The following is a 21,650-nucleotide window of genomic DNA, read 5'->3' as shown; positions in this document are numbered from 1 at the left end:
GCTCTTCTTAGAAGAATTAAGATGTGTGTGCATTATAATACAGGGGTTTTTTTTATGATCTCAGAAAGTTTCAGAATAAACGATTATTCACAGTGATTCTTGCATTGTACTTGGCTTTTCTTCTTCAAAGCTGCAATAAAGTTTTAGGCAGAGGGGAAGTGCCAGTGACCCACAGAGCAGCAAGCTGCAAGATGTCATTGAACTACTACTGAGGCATGCTTAATTATTTTTCTAGTTTTCTCCCTGATTATTGTGTGTTGGAATTCCAAAATAACACCCTTAATCAATTTGAAATGGATGATTGGATCCTCTACTACAAGCTTGCAGAACATGGCAGGAGTAGAATCAAATGTTTGAAAAATATGCTGCTCTACACTGTGGTCTGTATGACTTGTCAGGATATTGATATGCTCTATCTATGTTGTGAGGAATGAAGCTAATCCACCTCTAGCCAAGGTGCCAGTACATGAATCCTGGGTAACTCTGGTTGGTTCAGTGAACTAATGATAGAACTGGATGGTTTGCTTTCCACCTGTAGGTTCCACTGTAGTAATACGGCATTGTTGTTTATTTTCTCCTGTGGAAGTTCTTCAGTATTTTGCTATATTTTATATGAGTTAAGAACTTCCTAATGTTGGTAGAGAGGAGGACTTAACTTGAGTAAATTATAGCCAGTGAAGGCTAGGTATATGCTATTAAGCTAGCTTCATCCCATCCAATGTATCTCAGGAGAACTGTATTTGCAAATGTTGGGGTTCAACCACCTGAGAAAATGCTGCAGTTTATTGCTGGGCAGGCTGATATGTTAAGACCCCTGAGCCATTTTCCAGAAGTCAAAAATATGGTCTCTTTATAAGATATAATTGGAAACCAGATTTAGTATAGAAATGTACTTGTATAAAATGTCTTCATGTCCAGGCTTGCTATAGGAAGCATGAGGAATACACACTAGTGACACAAGATGGGTATAATTCCATCACTGAAGGGACTGTCCCATAGACTAAGATTGCTTCTGTGTGTCCAGTAAGTCTTAGAAAGATTTTAGATCACTGATGCCTCTTCTTTAGCTCCACATCATGTGTTTTCCCTTAGCGGTGATGGATATTTCAGAGTACTGGTTGGTGAAGGTTCTGGGGTAAGTATTGCTGCAGTTGCATCAGGAATTGTTGTACCCATTTCTACTGATTTTACTTATTAGTAGAAGCCACTAGTCAGCCATAGCCCTATGCTGATATGCTTGTTGTGCCTTTGGATTGAAACAAATACCTGTGTGATGTTCTGTGCTCCTGGGGCTTGCTTAGACCCTTTTCCATAAGTGTGTGTATTCTCTGCCTGCAGGGACTTTGTATTCCATTTGTTGTGGAAGGGACTCAGTTGCAAGAGTTATAAGTATCATTGCAAAATCATAAGGCAGAAAATTTAGGTGGAAAAGGAAACAAAAACTCTAGTTATTGATAAAGAAATTTTGGTAGTATAAATGTTTTTCTGCTAGTATCTGTAGTGAAGCTAGACATATATTTCACTTGGGTCAGTGAATAGGTATCAGATAACAAGACAATACCAAATGGTCCCACACTTAGGCAATCAAAAGCTGAATAGCAATCATATTTTACCTTCTGATTGATGATCTGTTCTTATCTCATACCTTCTTTTCAGATACAAGTGTATCTCTTAGGTGTAAACATTGAATAAACTATTAGAAGTGTTAATGATAAATTGCTGAAGAAAAATATCTGAGAAAAAGAACATTCAGATTTTTCTTCCTCTCTTACTGCTGTCTTTTTTTTTTTTTTTTTTTCTCCTTCCTTTCTAATCAGTGTGATGGAATTCAGCTGGACTTAATCAATATCTCTCTGGAAGGAATTGCCATTCTAAACATCCCAAGCATGCATGGCGGATCGAATCTTTGGGGAGAGACAAAGAAAAGACGTAGCCACCGTCGGACAGAAAAGAAGAGGTCAGATAAAAGAACCACTGTTATAGATGCCAAGGAATTGAAGTTTGTGTGCCAAGGTAAGCTTACAGATTGATACAGGCTATCTGGCTCCATAATGTCAACTCAGTTATATAATTGACCTTGTCAAGGAAGAGGACAGACAGTTCTTAGATATTTCCTTTCTTGTGCATTTAGCTTTTCTGGTGGGAAACACTGCCACAAGGGCACAAACAAAGATCTACTGCCAATTACAGTCTCTATACTTGCAAACCTGCCTCAGATATTACCTGTTAAGCAGACTAATCACACCATGTGGCACTGTTGGCTACTGGGACATTGAGTCTAGAAGTAGTTGGAGATTTTGGAGTTGGAAAGTGCTTCCCGAGCATTTATAATGTTTCTTAATGTCAGTGTGCATAAAACTTTGGCCAGAGGTGAGGGAAATCACTTCAGGATAAAAAGATCAAGCTATCTATACATTTTATGTTACTTTTTTGTAATGCTGTATGAATCCTTGAATACATATGCTGTACTTGGCTTGCACGGGCATGATCATTTTTTTCAGGATCATATACTTTCCTGGTGATTAGATGCACTTACTCAATAAATTTTATTATTAACCATAACTCTTGAAAAAACCGGACTAAATAACAATTGCTGTTCTTCTCTGAGAATCTGAATACTATGCATTGTAACACTTGACTGCATGTCTGAGTGATTATAAGTCATCATTCTTTTTGCACCAAAGGAAAGAACCATTTGGGTTTTGTTTGTTTGGTTTTCTCTATTTATCCTACAAAATTTATTATCTTTTGCTTCAGAGTATCTTGCTTCTCTTCATTATTCAGACTTTATAAAGATCAGTACTTCAACTATCTTATGCCGTTGGGATCCTTTTACTAGTTTTGAATATCCTATTTTTACATTTCATCAGCAGTAATTTTTAAGTCACTAGTTAAAACATAGTTCATTATTATGCATTTCAGTTTTAATTCAGCTAAATTATCTGCATGACAAAAGTTTAGGAATAAAGTAGTTTTTATGGCTTAGAGACTGCAGTAGGTACTAGCATTCAATTTCTGAGAGCTCTAGCAATTTTACTTATGTTTTCAGTATCTCAGTGTAACTTACCAATACACTCTGTCAGCCAAAGTCTCACCAGACACTAAGCTTCTGCATGTGCTACAATTCTGTATTATGTCCTAATGTTCAAGAGATGGAGGCTGCTAGGTAGAGGGCTCACCAAATTTTTTCCTTTTGTTTTACTTCTGAACACAGGGAGACATTTATCCTCTTGATAGTAGTGAAACAGACATTATCACTTCTTTAATTATTGAAATCATGTGCGTCTTTGATACATATTTAACAGTGATTTCAATCTACTGACTATAATTGATGTATTAAAAGGGCATTGCTACACTCAATTTCCATTTTCCTGGACAGGATAAAATAAAATTACAATAAAAATATTAAAGACTGAACAGAATTTCCCATGTTATCTGTCAAAGTGTTCATAACGCAGATATTAAGCACCTTACTTTAGAAAAACTGTTCTCATTACTTAATTTCTAATTACTTTGTATGCACTGTGGATGGAAGTAGCTTCATACAAAAGGCAATTTTAAAGCAGAGGTTGACTTCTCAATATCCAAAACAAGATCACCTCTCACATCACTGAGTACATAGATACTATTATTGTTTGCATCTTCACTAGCATTCCAGTGCTGAGCAGGAGTACCCCTTTTGATTTTCAGAGTGGTCCATATTTATTTTGTTCCAGTTTGCAACACTGAGCAGTCTTGAGCATGCAAAGTGGATTCCTTTTGAAGGTGTGGGGTATGTGGGGGTGGGAGTTACATGTTCTATTGAAAGTGCATGTTTAGTTCATGAAACAAGGTTAAAACAACTCAAAGTAAAACTCAAAAATGAAGGTAGTGAAAACTCAAAAATGAATCTGAACATTTCAGAACCAACTGCTTAGCTTAATCGGCCCACTCCTATCTTATCCTGCAAAGAACAGCCACTTAATTCTACTAGCTAAAATAGATTCTTAGGCTGAGTGTGCTTCTTCAACTCAGAATTCAAGATTATTGCTGAATAATGGGATTCAATCAATTTTATGTCTACATTTCTCAAATAGTTTTGATAAATCTGAATCTACTCACTGGAGAAAAAACCGACTCTCACTTGAAAATGTTACGATTTTTTCACTAGCTGATTACTTTCTTAGGCACTATGTATTTTTGGCACATTGTACTTTTTAGTTTGAAGAAAACATTTTGCAAGCTATTAATACTTGGTGCAGAGATAGGTATTGCTGTGTTGAGAACCATGATAAATACATACCTGCTTGTTAACTTCTGTTTATTAACTTATTCTGAATAAACATCCTTGTAGTTATTTTTATGTTCAAATAAAGCATCTAATCACTTGACAACTAAGCACTACACTTCCTAGGAGAGAGTAATCAATCCTCATGTTTTCCTATGGATACGTATATTTATATATACATACACACATATATATATGTATCATATTTTGGTGTTGAATTTTGTTTGGTTTTTAAAAATATAATTTTTTATGGGACTTCTGAATAGCATGCACATTTACTTTTAGACTTTTTTAATTGCAGTACAATTGTGGGTTTTTCAGTTGCGTATCAATCTGTATTCTTGTCTATGGTTTTATAACTTGGCCGTAAATACATGAATTGAAGGTTAGGACTCTGAGCCCTTAGGTGGGATACTTGCATGGACTATTGGAAGCTGTCTCCTTGCTCTGGGTAGTTTTTTGCCCTGAAGCATTTTGAGCAGTCCCAAGGAAGACTTCTCAAACTGCCCAAGAAACCTCTGTGAGGTCCTGCTGCTGTCTTCCCGTGCTCTCAGGAAAAGGGGTCAAATTTCTGCCAAATCTTTTTTCTTCCTTAGGTACCTGCACAGCGGTGGGAATGTATATTTCTCTGATCCCACTCCCCTCTTTCTTTTCTTTCCTATTTAGCATTGCCACCTGTTGATGTAAAAAGGCTTGTCTTTTCTTTGCCCTTCCCATTATCCTCTCTGCACAATAGCCAGACCACAATTTGCACTCTATGTAATCAAATGAATGTCTGCTTAGAAAACAATCTGATTATGTGCAGGTTGTCTGAAAAACAATGTATTGAAATTGAGTGGTTTAAAATGTGCACTATTTAAATACATTCCCTACTTATCTTATTAGGGGTTTGTGCATGTATGCTAAAGAGAAACATTTGGCAGTCATAGCATATAAATATGTGTGCCTGTATACTGCACTTTTGTCTAACTAATAATATTTTAATATAAAACATGTATGAAAATATATTTGTCTGATTAGCTTATAACTGGAAAAAAAAAACCCCAAACATATTTAGCTGTAGTGCACTAAGTATTATCATAATCCTTGATAGTGGAAAAAATACTACAGGTTTCATTTCAGCTCCTGTGTAGAAGTAGAGAGGATCTTTCATCACATTTTATTAGGGTAAAAATTATGTGGTTTTTATGATTTAATTTCATTTTAATTTCTAATTTATCAGCACAATTTCTGTTGTAAAATGTCAATGCATTTGGAAAAAAATATAACTACAGATATATGTGACAATTTGTGAAAGTAGATGACTTAGTGTTTTGACATTATGAATCTCACACTTGCAATGTTTCCATTTGTTGCTTTATTTAAAATCTTCTAGTATGTACATATCTATGATACATCTATCCACAGGCCATTTACAGATTTTAGATGTTACTGTGAACTACCCATTATTTAGATAGGACTTCTTTTTGGATATTCACAGATACTGATAAGTGCCAAAAGTCAAAAGTTTTCAAGTCAATCAAAACTTCTGAAATATTTTCAAAAGTTTGAAAAGATTAACATACTGCATAGAAACAAAACTATGAGTTGAGAAACATAAATGCAAATAAGTGCACTACTTGATTGCAAATTGCATCTAAAGCAAGTTAAATCATGACAACATGTCTTACATGAAAAATATATGCCCCTTATGTCAAGTCTTAAGCAGTTTTCTTCCTCACAGAAATTCTAAATAAAATTTTCGATTTTTTTGTGACAAAATTAAAAATTTCTCCAGTAAACTTTTTTGCTAAATGAAGTTTCCCTTGGGGTGGAAGTTGTTATGCTTTGATTTCATTGCTGAAGTTCAGTTAGAGCCCTATTCTGAAATGGGATCTCTTTTAAAGTCTCTTCAGATTTGATGGCAGAAATATATGTAACTTGTTTTTGCATGAGTGGTTCCACTCACCTCAATGGTCTCACGCTTAAAGATAATATCTGTGATGAAAATTTTAGACTATAAATATTTCAGTGAAATACTTCTTCCATATTTATTTTGTACATCACCAGGCACACTGATACTTAACCAAGTCCTTACCAAGCTGATCTGTGCAGCTTGTTAAGAGCTACAGGAGCTGTCACTCCACAGACTATTAGATGAATTCAAGACAATGTTCATTCATATCACAGCACCTAGGCATAAACCAAGCTTACCAATATGATTCAATAACGCTGTATGGAAATCTCTTTTAATAACTGCATTATGACTTTCTGAATGGAAATGCAGAAGGTTTGGAATTGGAATAATGTGTATGCAGGCACTTCAGTGCAGTTAAAAGCAGTTCAAGACATGCAGAGACTGTGAAGGCCTTAAAACACTTCAAAATATCCATAAATATTAAAAGAATATAAAATGCCTTTCTTATTAGGTGTCAAATTCCACTCTACAGGGAGAGTGAAGCTTCCCTATAGATAGGGGATTCCTGACATGTTCCCTAAACAGCTTGGTGAGCTAGCTGTCTAATTTAATTTATGGAGGTCTTTCATAACCTGTACTCTGGCTACATGACCTTTCCTTGTTGAAAAAGTAGAAACTGTGTACTATATACACAGTCTGTGTAATACATACACTAAATATACACAGTATATATTCATTATTGGTAGACTTCGGGTTATTTTTGATGTGATAAGGCATGTATAATGAACTCTCTATAATAATATTTTTATTAAATGTTATTGACAATGTCATGGCTACATGAGGTAATAGCCCTTTCTTTGTATCTTGTTTAGAAAGCTTTTTACAGCATAGACATTAACCCCTTACCACAGAGAAAAAAGCTAATTAGAGCTAATTAGAGCTATTTCATAGCTAGTCTATGTTAAGATATTCAACTTTTAACATCAGTCTAAACATTAGAAAAAAAATTCTAAATTTATTCAAACAGTGGTTTTTTTGGTTTTTTTTTTTTGTTTTTTTTTTGTCCATGAGTGTTCCACATCTATTCTGAAACTGTAAACTAAAGGGAACATATTTCTGTGTCAAAATTTTTGTTCCTATTTTAGGAGTGTGTCATGTTTACAGTAAATTAAATAATAGTGAGGGCTGTTAAAGTTAGTGTGGCATTAACTTCAGTGTCTAAAAAATCAACCCCATAGCCAGTAGATAATCACCTAATGAAAAGAGTGTTTATCCTGCTTTCAAGTAAGTATCTAAGGCAGGCAGAATAAAATACTCACTGGAGGTGACTCTCTTTCCAGTTAAGTAGAAACCTAAGGAATAGGTTGGGTTAGACACCTTCCTTCCTGCCAGCTAGATGGTGAGGTGAAAGTCTGAATGTTTTATTTGTGGTGACAGTTCATCAAATACTTGAACAGTCCTTGGAGCAGGAATGGGAATTGGGCACAACTGCCAGATAAGACTTGTTGAACTGAGCCATGTTGAACTTCAATAGATCTGATGCTGGTGAATCCCATGTCTGTCATTAGCTCTGTGGTCACCAATCTGCTGAGGAGAAATGACTGTGGTAGAGGATCTGTCTTTCCAGTTTGTGCAGCCCCTGCTTGGAGTGCAGTTTCCAAGTGCTGGGGACAAGGGCAGAGGAACACATGTTTTGGATATTAATGTACAAGCAGTGCTGGGAAATAGGGCAGTATTCAGTGGTGTTAGGTACTGCCTCACCTTTAGTGTGTACTGCATTATTTTGTCACCTTTTAAACATCTGAATGATATGATGAGTGTCACTTTTCCTGTGGGTGCATTTGTGTTGCAGCACCAATGGTGCACCTGCTGAGCAGCAGCTGGGTGGGCAGTGGGAGCTGCCCTGAGGCAGCTGCAAGGTGTAACTCATCACTGGCTCAGGTGTTGATCTCTGGCTTTGCTGCAAGTTCACCCTGGGCAAGGAAGCCTTACTGATTTCTTCCAGTGGAAACACCTGTCCTTGCAAATGTGGGACTTGTGTAAAGCAGGATGCAACTGAGAAGTTCCTTCTACTGATACATATTAGTTTCCAGGTTTTTGTTGATTCTTTCAGAAACTGTGGAACAGGGTGCTCCATACTGTGATGCGTTACCACTAAGCAGTATCACCTTACCTCTGGAGGTGCTTTGGAAGGGAGGGAAAAGGAGAAGGAAAAAAAAAAAAAGTAAAAACCAAAGGATGTAAGACACAAACATCACAGTTTTCCCATAGTAACAAATTTCTTTGTGGTAGAGCTGTAATTTTCCTAACTCAAAACTTGGATTTTGGCTGACTGAAAGAAATGTTGGTATTCAAATGGTTTTGTCTCATATTAGCTAATGAAGACTGTGTGACCTTGGCTTCTTATTTTTGCTTCATGCTCATATTTACTGGAATGACCTATTCAGATATCAAAAAGGGCTAAATGGCATTTTGTCCTAACTGTTTAGTTAAACTGTGCATAGCACCATTAGTTCGTAAGATCTGTGTTCAAACATTTACCAAGCTGTTAAAGATAGTACAGGTTTCCTAATATGAAAATGTGGGCTGGAATGTCCACATGATTTTATTATGCTATTGAGAAGGCTTTTTCCTGTCTGCTCTTCCACCCCCACTACCCCCTACGCCCCCATCACTAGCAGTAAAGTTTGGGAGGCCACTAATCTTTCTCTCTCTTTTCTTTAAAAGAGGCTGTGTTCAGCCCAAGCTTTACTCATACAAGTGGTTCCATCAGTGTGCAGGATGGAGCCCATAATTTATAACACAGTTTTAATCTTTCAGAAAGATACATACAATGCCTTTTGGCTGTGAAACACTGATTTTATTGTTATTAGAAATTAATAGGATCTTAAAAAATGGCTTGATAGTCTGATTTGGTTTTATATTCAAGTATGTATACATGCTTCAGTGTAATATAGATCATAGAAGAAAAACAATTTCCTTTTATTTACAAGGCAGTTGAGATTGTCATTATATTATACTTTTTGGTGCACAGAATGTTCATTTTCTTTCAAACGTTATTCATCGAAAGAGGATAATTATGGTGTATTTCACAGTCTGCCAGAAGGAAAATGTATCTTTGAAAAGTTTCATTTCCCTTAAGTTGCTCATTTTCTATAGGAAGACAGAGCTATTAAGTAACATATCCATGACAAAGATTGATTAAAATGGCATAAAGGACTATCTTATCTCTAAGTACAGGGCTTTACATGTATAACTCCTATGACATTAAATGCAGTAGTTGAAATTAGCTATTGTATAAAAAAAAAAAAAAAAAATCACAGTAAATTGGTTCCTACAGAGAAAAAGGTGAGGGTGGGAGGGATGGCATGTTAAATAGCAACAAGAAGTAGGAAGTTACTTATTGTTTCACAATATGCCTATAATGTGGCATCCAAATAATCACACCAAGTTCTCTGCTATCAGCATTACTGCATTATTCTGCTGGGGCTCACTTCGGCTGCTAGAGTGCAAACATCACCTTGCTGATGTGCATTCTCATATTGGGCCAGCTACTTAGAGCAGTTCAGGCTCCTCTGCAGCATTCAAGGTGAATTTAGCCCAGATCTGGCTGACCTGGACCAAGGAGTGTGCCCTTATGTGCACCTTGTGCAGGACCTGTGGCACAGACCTCAGCACAGGTGTCTGCAGAAGGCTCATAGGACCTGTTCCACAGTATGCCCAGTGCTTAACTTGGCTTTGCTGGGAGCCCTTCCTGAGCCTTGCACCTCATTAAGCCGGGTAAATGAACACTTACCTGTATGACAGCCATTAGATAAGACATAAATAATAAGGGATATGAATGCAATATTTTGTTGGCGTTTTTTTCCCTTATCTGCTGCAGACTTAGTAATACATATCATTTTTTGTTGTAGCAAAACCTGATCAGCTTACCCAGGCTTTTTTCCTTTTTATAGTTGTTTTTCCATTTCTAATACTGAAGGCAATGGTTATCCTATCCTGCTATTTATCTCTGGAAACACTTGGCTGTCATTTGAAAGTACACTTTGCAGGATGGAAGCTCTGTAACTACCTCATTTGTACATGACAGAAGTATAAGTTTGTTTCCTGAACTCTTTCTTAGAGTCTTTCCTCCGTGTTGATCTTGCTCTGACTATACTTTTGCTACCATGTTTCAACCAACCTGTCCAGCTTAGTGGCATAACAGCAGACATAGCAGATGAGTAGCTGTTATTTAAAAGTACCATGTCATGCTTCAAATATAGATATTTGTATAAAAGCATTAGCACAAGGCATAACTCCTTTTGTTCCTTTTGAGTGTAATTCCACTGAGATCACCGGATTTATATGAATGAAAATAAAGTACCATGGCTTAGGGCAGAATTTCACATGTTTTTGTATATTACAATGTGGCTGCAAATAATTAGCAATTCTCAGATTAAATCTACAGCTACTAATATGACTGCATGTGTAGGTATTTTTGAAAAAATAGGTTTAAATGACACTTCGAGGTTTGTAGCAGTGTAAATATTTGCCTTTTTCTCAAATTCACCAAAAATTCCCTAGAAACAAGTGAATGAATTTCTTAAATTCCTCATTGAATATATCTTCTACATTGTATATTGATTTATGTACACATACTCTTTTTTTTTTTAATTATCATTCTGTTTTAGGGCTTAATTTTTATTTTCTGCTGCTGTATACTGGCATGAATAACAATTATTGCAGAAGTAAAACAGAACAGAAAGTAGCCCCATCTTAGTTATTTTACTTTATCCTATTATGATACTATGATACAGAGTTTTTCTTTAATTAAGAAAGTGAAAACATCTGTTACTATCTCAACATATGAGTTTCCTATCAGTTTTAAAATTCATGTGTTTCTCTGCTTCTGAATTTTTTCAGTTATAAATTATTTGTAAATGTTAGTTGTCTTCTGAAAGCTTACAAAAAGTCAGCAATTAACCAACTACAACAGGTGTTTCCTTTCTTGGGGGAAGGAATGCATATGATTATTGTAATTTAGATTCCTGTGTGAGTTAAGGAATTGGCTTGTTATTAGAAAACATTGCAAGCACATGGAAAATGTTTAAAATTAAGTAGAAAGGTTCCATGAATTTAAGACTGACACAGGCTTAACCCCTTCAGGCTCTCTTTACATGTGATTGATACTTGCATAGTTGCATTTATGCCTTAGATTTACAGTAAGGAATTTTTTATGCCAAAGATATGTTTTTATATTGTGACCTTTGTATGAAAAGCTTCAATAACCATTTTGCAGTATTCAATTTGTGTAATGGCAGACAAGCATTCCCTAGGAATACTGATAGCATATTACTCAGATTGTTTGCTCATTTAACCCTGCCCCACGTGACAGAATCTTTAGATTAAAGATACAGAAATAAAAATAGAATAGCCTAGATCATTTTTGGCTGCTGTAACATGTAATCGTATCCTCTGATCCATTCTAGTTTTCTATTACTTGTTAATAGAAAATTTCAAGTTCCTTGAGTGTCTGCAAAAGGTGTCAGATTGACAGCAATTTAATTTTGAGTAACAAAAGGAGAAACAGCTTCAGTTAATGCACACATTAGTATTACTGATACAAAAAAATATGTAAAATATTCTAAAAATATTGATGATATTAAGAACCTGGTAAGACCTCAGGTTGTGTGTATATACATTTGCATTACTTACTAGAGGTAGAAGTAGAATTTACAGGAGGAAATTAGTGTTTAGAGTATAATAAGACAGAAATGTGATATTCAGTTTGTTATATTAAAAAGGCTGAATTTTTTCCCTTAGTGGTGGGGTTTCCTCCTTCACTCTGCAAAGGCTTGTATTAACCAAAGCACCCAAATACAAGTAGCTATAAATATATATTGGAATCATGCAAGTACTTTACTAGTGCCTAATTACTCTGCAAGGAGATAGGGCTTTGGGTGGGGTTTTCCATACTTGCTGTTAAAATCAATTTAAAAATTTCTTCTTTTTCCTTCTTTTTCCATTTGTTTTCTTGCAACTGTAGTCAGCTAGCAAATATGCTATTAGCAGAATGCTGTATAGGGAAAGCACCAACAAAAAGAGCTGTTTGACAGTGGCATTGCTTCAGTCACATAGTGTGGAGAACAATTGTGATTCTGGTGATTCTGTGCATTTGTGCTGACAATAGTAAAATTAGAGGAGAGGAGGTTTGGTCAAACTATGTAATCTCTGTGACCTGCTCAATTTTTTACCTGCTGCCTTTAAATCATAAACTCCCTCCTGACACTGTTGAACATTGCCAGTGAACCACCAGGTTGTTTATAAGAGCACATAGTAAAATAGTTTGTGTTGGAAAGAATGAGCTGCCCAAGAAATTAATGGCATTGTGAGGTGCTACCTGCTGGGGTGAAAATAAATTGTAAGAAAATACGGGGAGACAGGTAATGGGCAGTAGCCATGCTGCACAACACTTCTCAAACTGCTGCTGAGTGTGTGCCAATAGATATGGCAATAACTGTCAACAAGATTTACACTACTTTCACATTTACACAGTGAGAGTAGAAAGGTTGAAAGAGTTCTATAATTTTATTTAAAGTTTAGCGCCAACTATTTCTGGACCTACTATTTCCAGGCGACAGGGTTACAAACACACTGCTTATCTTTCATATGTGTCAGTGGGAGGGTTTTTATTACCATCAAAAGTCCTTGAAATCTGACATCAGAAAAATAGCAGTGAAGCAGAGGTATATACTTAATTGCAAAATCCAAGTAGGTACAAATTTCACCACTTATTGTATATGTTGTAATTTCTGATAGCACTAAATTGTGCTACCTATCTATAGCCCCAGTGGGTGGTTCCTGCAGGTAATACATTTTCTGGCTGTGCTTCTTTCCCTGATATTGAGAAGACACAGCTTAAATTCCCCACGTTGGCTTTGTTTTCCCCTTTGCATTGCATTCCATGCTGTAGAAATCTGCATGAGGCTAAGTGAACAATTTTAAATGTCCACTGTGCAGGGCTCAGGCATTGTCCCATCATCCTCCTTGTCAGTATTCAGACACATCTTTACACTTACAATAACTTTCAAGAGTTGATAGCACTGCAGAAATGGCAAAATTACGTGTTTGAGCTGAATTTTCTTACTCTGGTTTGTACATCTTCAGTGGAAATTGTAAATACTTTTTATGTGTGTTACTATATAATGAAAACTATGGATACTAGTTAAATAACTTCATCTTACCAGAAAGCCTAGCTTATGGCTTTCAGGGGATTCAGCTGCCAACCAGTAAGAAACCTTTTTTCAAAATATGGACTAGAGCAGTGATGAATTTGCAATAGATTACAGATCATATTTGTGTATCTTTTTTGTTTTACTTTCTTGTGTGTCTATTGTAGTCAGAAAAAAAAGTGATATCCTTACAAAAACCCCAGTAATTTCAGAATCCAATAAATAATCTGAAGCTGACAAAACCATTCCTTGTATTACTTTATATCAACTGTATGAACAAATTGGCAGTTAGTGATTATTATTTATTTTTTTGTGGTAACACCCAAAGGTCTTGGACACTAGGTGCTTTATAAACACAGATCAAATGGACATTTCCTGCTTGAAGAATCAGAGGCCCAAAGATAATTTAGTTTGGAAGAGACCTCCAAAGGTCATCTAGACCAACCCTCTCTGCTCAAAGCAGGTCTAATTGGATCAGGTTGCTCAGGGGCTTGTCTAGACCTTGCACTCTAAAAAATCTTAAGAATTTATGATCTAAAGTTCATTTGCTAAAATCTAAGGGCTTGGTTGCTGAATGCAAGGTTAAGAAGTACAGTTTTATACTGCATGTATGTGGCAGTCAGTATGTAATTAGTTTTATTTTCATCTGTCTTACTCAGTCATAGGCTTCGCTGACCCTGTAGTCCTATCCTAGAGGCTTCTAGTTCAGTCTTGGAAATAAGAGTTCTCTACTGGGGACTTCCTTTTTGGAAAAGGCCTCAGAATAGACACCCATGAGCAAAATTAGCACTGTCAAGTGAAAACACAAAGGAACTCTCACCCCTGCTGGAAAAGAGTACACTAGACTTGATCCTCTCATTACTTTTTCTGATCAATGCTCCCTGCCTTTTCATCTAAAGTTTATAAATTATCCTTTTTGGCTGCTTCAGGTGGAGTCCCAGTATGTTCATCTCTTCTTTACAGACCTGCTTAACCCCTTGATGGTCAAAAAGGAGGCACATGTTGAATTGTAAGTTCATGTTGAAAATCAGATAGAGCCAATAGTACTTAGGGGAGCTACTAGTATCTTCTAGAAAGTCCCCCCCCCCCCCCCGCCATTTACCTGGACTTTAGATATAGTTGGGGATGTAATTTTCCTTCTAAAGCTTTTAGTTTCTCCTTACTGACCTCCTACTTCATGTTTCATTCGATTTCTACTCTATGTCCTTATGAAAAATTAGTTGAAAATTTAGGACCTCTGGATCCCAAATGGCTCACAGACCTATAGAAATAATGGCAAAAAGCTTTATAGAGTGCAAGTGGCCTCATATTTATATGACCTTCTACAGACTGTAAAACATTTCTCATAGGTGGCCATTTTCTCTAGGCTGTGTGGAAAAAAAATTATTCATAACTCGAATTTTTATATTTATTCTGTTAAAAATATTCTTTGCCAGCTTGGGGATGTTTAGAACCATTATCTAAGACCAAATAAAATGGATGATTAAGTCTTTAGAGCTTGAAAAAGTTATGCTAGTAAGAAACAATCAGCAATTTTTGTTATAACATCGGAAATAATATTAAGATGTAGACACCTTGAGAATTACTGAGCAAGACGTAATCAGAAGACATTTAAAACATCAGAAAATAATTGCTGTATAATTAATTGGGGTGATGGAGTTGATTAATCTAGCTCTGTTTGAAACAATTTATTAAAATATCATTTTCTACAGGTAAAAATCTTTATGGTTAGTCTCATATATACTGACAATGCTTTTCAGCTATAAAATTGACAAAACATATAGGGATAGTTATTTAGATATCTATTCATGAGAGATACATGTTTACTTTTTAGTATTTTCAGCCTATGGAGCCTTTTCTATAGTGAGACACAAAGACTTACTTCAAATATCACTGTGATGATGTCACTCTATTTATAGATGTGCCCAGGTTTGTAAAACTTTGTCTGATGAGCACCAAGCTCTAACTGGGTGTAAATGCTAACAAAGTAAGACATGATACTCTTCAATTACTTTGCAATAACCTGTATTTTAAAGTAAGCGTCAGACCAGTAGTAACATAAAAAACAAAGAAAAATTTCTGCATCACAGACATTTATTGGAGGGAAGAAATCATGATATGTGGATGCAATAGATATGTTTTTCAATTTTCCAATGTATTAATTTCCTGCTTATATTGTACCAAAACAACTGTTTGAATATAAAGAACAAAGAGGTCACTTCGATCGGACCTCTATGAAATAATTTCTTCTTCTTAAAAGAAATAACACTGAACATAAATTCTGATATTGCTTGTTGTGATAAAAATTTGAAAACATATGTATTTAGAGTATTCAAAATTAAGATCATCTGCTAATTTTTGTGTTGAGTGGTGACCCCTACTAAAGCATTTCATTCTGTTGCTATAAGATTGTCTCAGAGTAATAATTTCTGTATATATAAAAAAGTCAATTCAGTAAAAATGAACAAGCAAAAAAGATTGCAGTACAGCATATGAAAATGTCAAATTTTTTATCCCAGCTAGATAAATGGTTGTATTTTTTTCATTTTATTTACCTCATACTTAAAATTATCCCTATGGAAAAGAGATAGTTCAGATGGACGACTGTCAAGGCTTTCTCACCTAGACATCTTTCTTTGGCCATGCTGTATCTCCTTGGGAAAGGAGTCTAAAGCAGCTTCTATTGACTCTCTGTTTGGAGCTGCTGAGGCTGGTTGCCAAGATCTGTGTGATGAACAGAATGTCTCTTTTCAGACATGTTCTTGCTACCTCAGACATATTCTGTCTGAGTATGAACATTTGACATCATCTACCTAAGTGCATTGGTAAAGTTACAATTTTTTTATCACTCATGAGTTCATGAAGTATTTTCTGCTTTGCTAAATTATTTTAACATGTTGTGTCTTGTATTCTGTGCTGAATTATGAAGTAGTCATATGCCAGAAAATTCATGGTAATTGTTGTCAGTACCAGAAAAGACACAGATAACAAGAGCTTTGACCATATTTATCTAGGTAAGGTTTCATTTCATTTTGTGTGATAGAGGTTTTGTGGTTGAGGTTTTGTGGCAATTGGTTGTTTGAATGATTAAAAGTAATATAAAAGTTCACTTTCACATTACTTTGATTCAGCCAGAGTCAAAGGATATCACCAGTATAAAATTATTACTATATTTATGATTTTTTTGTCTTTTTGTCGATCATATTTCTGAGTATGACTCTTTTTTATTATTGAACAAATAGAAGAAGAGCTATTTTATAAAACTAATGAGAAAACTAGTATGCTTAATGGCATATTATCTCTTTAAAACTTTCTCCTCTAAGACTAAGACTACCTCTACCAAATTGGTAATATCTGTTTAGTGCTTTAGCATTCAGAAATTATTTCTTTACAGGCTAACTAGAATATTTTATCAAATCCATTTTGAATATCTTGAAAAATGTGTCAAATAGTATGTCTTATCAAAATCTGAAAAAAGTCCCCAAATTGTCAGACATTTCTTGAGGGTAATATCAAGGCTTTGGGTGGCTTTGAGAGATAGGTAGTTAAAGAAAATTTCTCTTGGCAGTTGGATCATGGAAAAAGATTTGTTCTGCTGGGGAAATGAAAGGACTGTGTTAAAACAAAAGCTAATAGGAGAGAAGATGGCCTTTTAGCTTTAAAAGTAGAGGAACTACTTGCAAGAACTTGAAAGCGAGAGTGACATTGTGACCAGTGAATTCAAAAATCACTAGATTCCTTTCATTGTACATGCATTAAATATCTTTTGGTCTAGGCCACATGTTTGATTTTCCTTTTTTTTTTTTTTTTTTAAGGGATTTGGGGCTCTTCTTAACATATGTTCCATCATTATAGGAATCTGACAGATCTATGAAGTTTATGACAAGTCTTGCCAATGTGAGCAGCTAGATAATTGACAAAATGTTGCTAGATAATTGAAAAAGAAAAATCCATTTAACTAACATATATTACTTGTACAGAATGGTAGATGACACTGTTACATATCTAGCAACAAAAAATGGCAGAGGATGTGAAGTGGCATACCTGGGTTATTTTGGCAGGGAAGTCAGATCCGTGTGTCTTTCTTCCCCTTAATAGAAAATGGTTCATACTGTATGTTGAGACCCCAAAAAGGCATTACATACAGCCTAGACATTGTTTTTTTGATGACTTTCCATGATGATACTGCTGCTGTAGGATTTATGCTGTAATGTATGTGTGTTTACAGTGGGTCTGTTTTCAGTGTAATCTTGAAGGCTACCCTAATCTGAAAAGTTAATTAACCCAGTAAACAAAGTAAATCTCTTAATTCAGTGTTATGAAACGTATTGGGTGTTTGTTGTGCATCAGCTGAACATTTCCCAAGTATTTAGTAAACACCTGTGCAATCACAGGATACTAATGAGTACAGTAGCCCATCCTTATGTGTCTGACAACTTTTGAATGTAAACCTTGGTTCCCAGCAGTCTTTATTAACGCAGTCTTCTTGGTAATGTAAACTTTGTGAACTAAACCAACTGCATCTAGAGATCACCAGTGGCAGTGGCTACTTTTTCTCTTCTTTGACTTCCCTGACCTCCCACTGCAGCTGTACTTACAGTGATTATCATCCAGTTCAGCATGCTGCTGTAAAACAAGCTTGCTTTTAAAAAACAAACCTGTTAATTTAGTATACACTCTAATTTTAAATGAATAGATTAAAAATTTGGAAAGAAATTTAAGAAAAAGAAGTTATTTTAAAGCAATTGTTTACTTTATTATGATATTTGTGTATCCCCATTTCACCCACCCATAAGACAATACTTTCTAATTGGCACAAATTCAGCACACTCAGAATTGGTACATGAATAGAGAACTGCATAGCTAATAGTTTCATTTAGAGGACCACACACAGTTGCTGCACATGTGAAGGAAAAAAGCTGACAGATGTCCACATCCCCTGGCTCTAAGAATAATAATAACCCTCCAACCTAACAGACTGTGAGCAGGAAAGGCTCCCAGAGCACTGTCACCTTTTCCCCTCACTGAGAACCATGTACATTCCTGCAACTTCTTACATGATTTTTCCTAGTCCAGAGATAGAAGTTATGTATCTGAATGGCATATAATAAATCCCCTTATGAGAGGAGATTAATTTGTGTTTCTTTATTTAAAAAAATAGTATCACTTTCCCCTACAATAATAAAACCTTGTAAGCCACCTCAGTCTCCTGCAAGAAAGAATAAAAAAATGAGAATTCTCTCACACCATAAGAAAGAGTGATGTCATGATTCAGTAGTATCTGGAATTTAGTAAAGTACTTGTTGTCCCACTTCCCTGCTTCACAGAAAGCCTAATTTATTTTACCCCACGTGTAGTCTACATCAAGTTTTCAAAGTCTTTTGAAAAGCTTGGGTTTTGATAAGGAGGGTCTACTTTTTGACTCCCTCAGTCACAGAAACTTACATGATGTAAACTTGAAGACTAAAAAAACAAACAAACAAACAAAAAATCTATTTTTTTGTTGAAAAAGAAAATCTCATGGGATGGGATATTACACATAGGTTCTAACTGCCTGAGACTATTGGCCCTATCAATTTTTGCCACCAATTACAAGAATAGCAAAAGCAGAGTTTAGGGACTTGTAAGAGAGACAATACATTATTTACTTCTAAAATTTCTTAAACTCAAGTTAGAAATACCGTTGTCATTTGAAAGTTAGGAACATCTAAAAACCGTGTGCTTTCACCTGAGGTGTTCCTTCAATTTTTCCCTGACATACTGAGTAGGTTTTGAAATATGCGTCACTGCTTGAGATACTCAGGAAGAGATGTTTGTATAGGAAGAGTCATGGTCTTTTAATTACAGACTCTGTTTACACTAATATCACAGCCATCAGCAACTGCATCCATGCAGTGTCAGCAGTAATTAGCGCCGAATATATAGGCCTCTACTCAGAAAGAATTGCTGAATGTATGATTTAAAAGCACTGGAAGTGCTCCTACATTATCCCACACAATAGCATTTTTAGTATAAACTACAAATGTCTAAAAAGGATTTGCTGTTTAAGTATAGGTCACAGCTTACTCTACACTAACCTTCCCAAGAAGACAAGACCAGAGTAAGTGGAAAATGTTAGGTGAAAAACATGAACAGTATAAGGCAGGAGCAAATCTCATTTGACATGAAAATTTTTGTCCCAGTCCCATTGCCTTTCATGCAGTTATGACTGTAGCTATGCTTGTTAAGAATACAGTCCAGTGTTAAGGCACTGGTAAAAGAGTATTTCAGTGGACTCACTTCTGACTTGCAGTGCAGCCTCAGTTAATGTAATGGAGGCTTAAATCCTCTAGGTTTCAGAATATTGCATAATTGAGTATCACAGGTTACTTGGACTAACTTAGTTACACAGATTTATGCAAGCCTATTCTTCAAACGAGTATTTTTCCCCTTCAGTGCTAAACACATCTTTGCAACATTTGTTTACTAGGTCACTGGTATTCGAATCTGAGTTTCTTCTTAAACCAAATTCCTTCATCTTCTTAATAGCATGCAGAACATGCTCCCAAAACCACAGGGAGAGTAAATTCATTTTTCATTTTATTTTTAAATAATGGAGCCTTTATGCATTCTGAAATGAAAGTCTGCCTTCAAATGGAGGTTTCTCCTCTTCCCTCAGTCACAGGGTTTTGGGTGCAGAAAGCTCACTGAAAGATGGGTGAAAATTGTAAATAATTTAGAAAAAATACCATACATTCTAGAATCTCCTGCTCCTTGCTGAATTTGTTTTGGCATGCAGAGACACTAATGCACCTGTGGAGAGAATGTTCTCCGTAATGGATGACATCTGGTTTGAAGACAAAAGTAGAATGTCAGTAAACATTGTTAAGGGAATGACAGTGGTAAGAGCCAATCCTGCTGGTTACTGCAAAGGGGTCTCTGAACAACTGTTTGAAAACACACACAGCTTCCTCAGAAAACTCAGCATAAAATATCTGCAAACTGCTTACAGAAAATGCTTAAAAAAACCCCAAGTTTCTTTTTTTTTTTTTTGTTTGTTAGAAAGATCTGCCCAAAGTTTAAGAGATGTTTTAGAAGCAGTCTTAAAACAGACTTTTCTATCCAATAGTATGCAGAACCACAGTACAGTTGTTTATATGGGCAAAATTCTGGTGTATGTATTATATCTTCTTCAGAGAAACATAAGGATAAACTTCCTTGAGATTTTTAATACTTTTTGAAATTATCTTCTGTTCTTAATTTAATTTAGCCATAATAAGTCTAAAGAATTGTTCAGCCTTTTGTAGTCTTCTTAATTTCTTGGATTACTGACTACTGCACTTAAAAGTAGTTTGTTGATAAACTTTGAATCAAGATCAAGATACAATTGAGAATTTGACTCAAAATTAGGATACAATTTCAGGTTAATGCTTAACTCTTACAAAAATTTTTCAATTTCTTAACTGTGAGTTTCTCAGAAGTTATCCCCTCTTTGCACAGAAATCCTAATGTTTTAAGATGGGGCATTCACTGTATATGTATACATAAATGTGTATGACTCAAAATATTAAATAAATGACTGAGGAAATAAAAAGTAAATGGATTTATCTCTGCTTCTAAAGATCCTCCATAAAAGGAATAGCTCCTAGTTTTACTGATGATATGCCTTATTACTGCATGCCTTATTATTAGAAATAAATCCATTTATTTCCATTCATTTTTATAGGGAATGCCATGTAGTTCTTTTAGAAAGCAAGTAGAAAATACCTAGACTTCTCTGTTATATGTGATTTACAGTTCTTTCCTACCGCCTGCTTTCAAGAACAAGCAGAGGTATCTTCCTAATAACTCTTCATATTCTGAGTAAGACCTAGGTAGATAAAGACCCCCCCCAAAAAAGTAACAGTTGAAACTAAAGAAGGCAAACAGACTTTTTTAATTGCACAGTTGTCTAGGTATTGCAAATCTTGACCTAGAAATTAGTTCTGATGTTCATCACATTTACCTTTCAGCAAAAGCTGGACCATAGCTGAATGCCTAACCAGGGCATGGTTCCTTTTGTGCTCTGAGGTAGGTATTTGAAGTAGATCAGATGAATCAGATTGTAGTCATGTCTGTTATTCAGACTCAGTCATGGTCATGAATAACTGAAGCTAATTATTCACAGGAATATTGCCTTCAGAAATATTTGCTAAGGTGTAGTGGATGAAAAAAAAGATGTCCCAATAGCCTGCTCACCAATGCAGCTGTGACAGGACAGTCTAAAAGGGGCATAAGGTAAACCTGAAGGGCT

The 21,650-nt window shown here is 35.5% G+C and overlaps 1 protein-coding gene across 2 annotated transcripts in view; it reads left to right on the top strand.

The window, feature by feature from the left end:
- DGKB (diacylglycerol kinase beta) overlaps nucleotides 1–21,650 on the top strand; it is a 337,132-nt gene that overhangs the window by 258,112 nt on the left and 57,370 nt on the right. For both annotated transcript variants that reach the window (XM_053989200.1, XM_053989191.1), the window contains one exon: nucleotides 1,818–2,013. In XM_053989200.1, the coding sequence (XP_053845175.1) occupies nucleotides 1,818–2,013 (196 nt within the window). The remainder of the gene's footprint in view (nucleotides 1–1,817; nucleotides 2,014–21,650) is intronic.

The sequence above is a fragment of the Vidua macroura genome, chromosome 1, assembly GCF_024509145.1.
Source record: "Vidua macroura isolate BioBank_ID:100142 chromosome 1, ASM2450914v1, whole genome shotgun sequence".
Lineage (NCBI taxonomy): Eukaryota > Metazoa > Chordata > Aves > Passeriformes > Viduidae > Vidua > Vidua macroura.
This window is presented reverse-complemented; position numbering and strand designations above follow the sequence as displayed.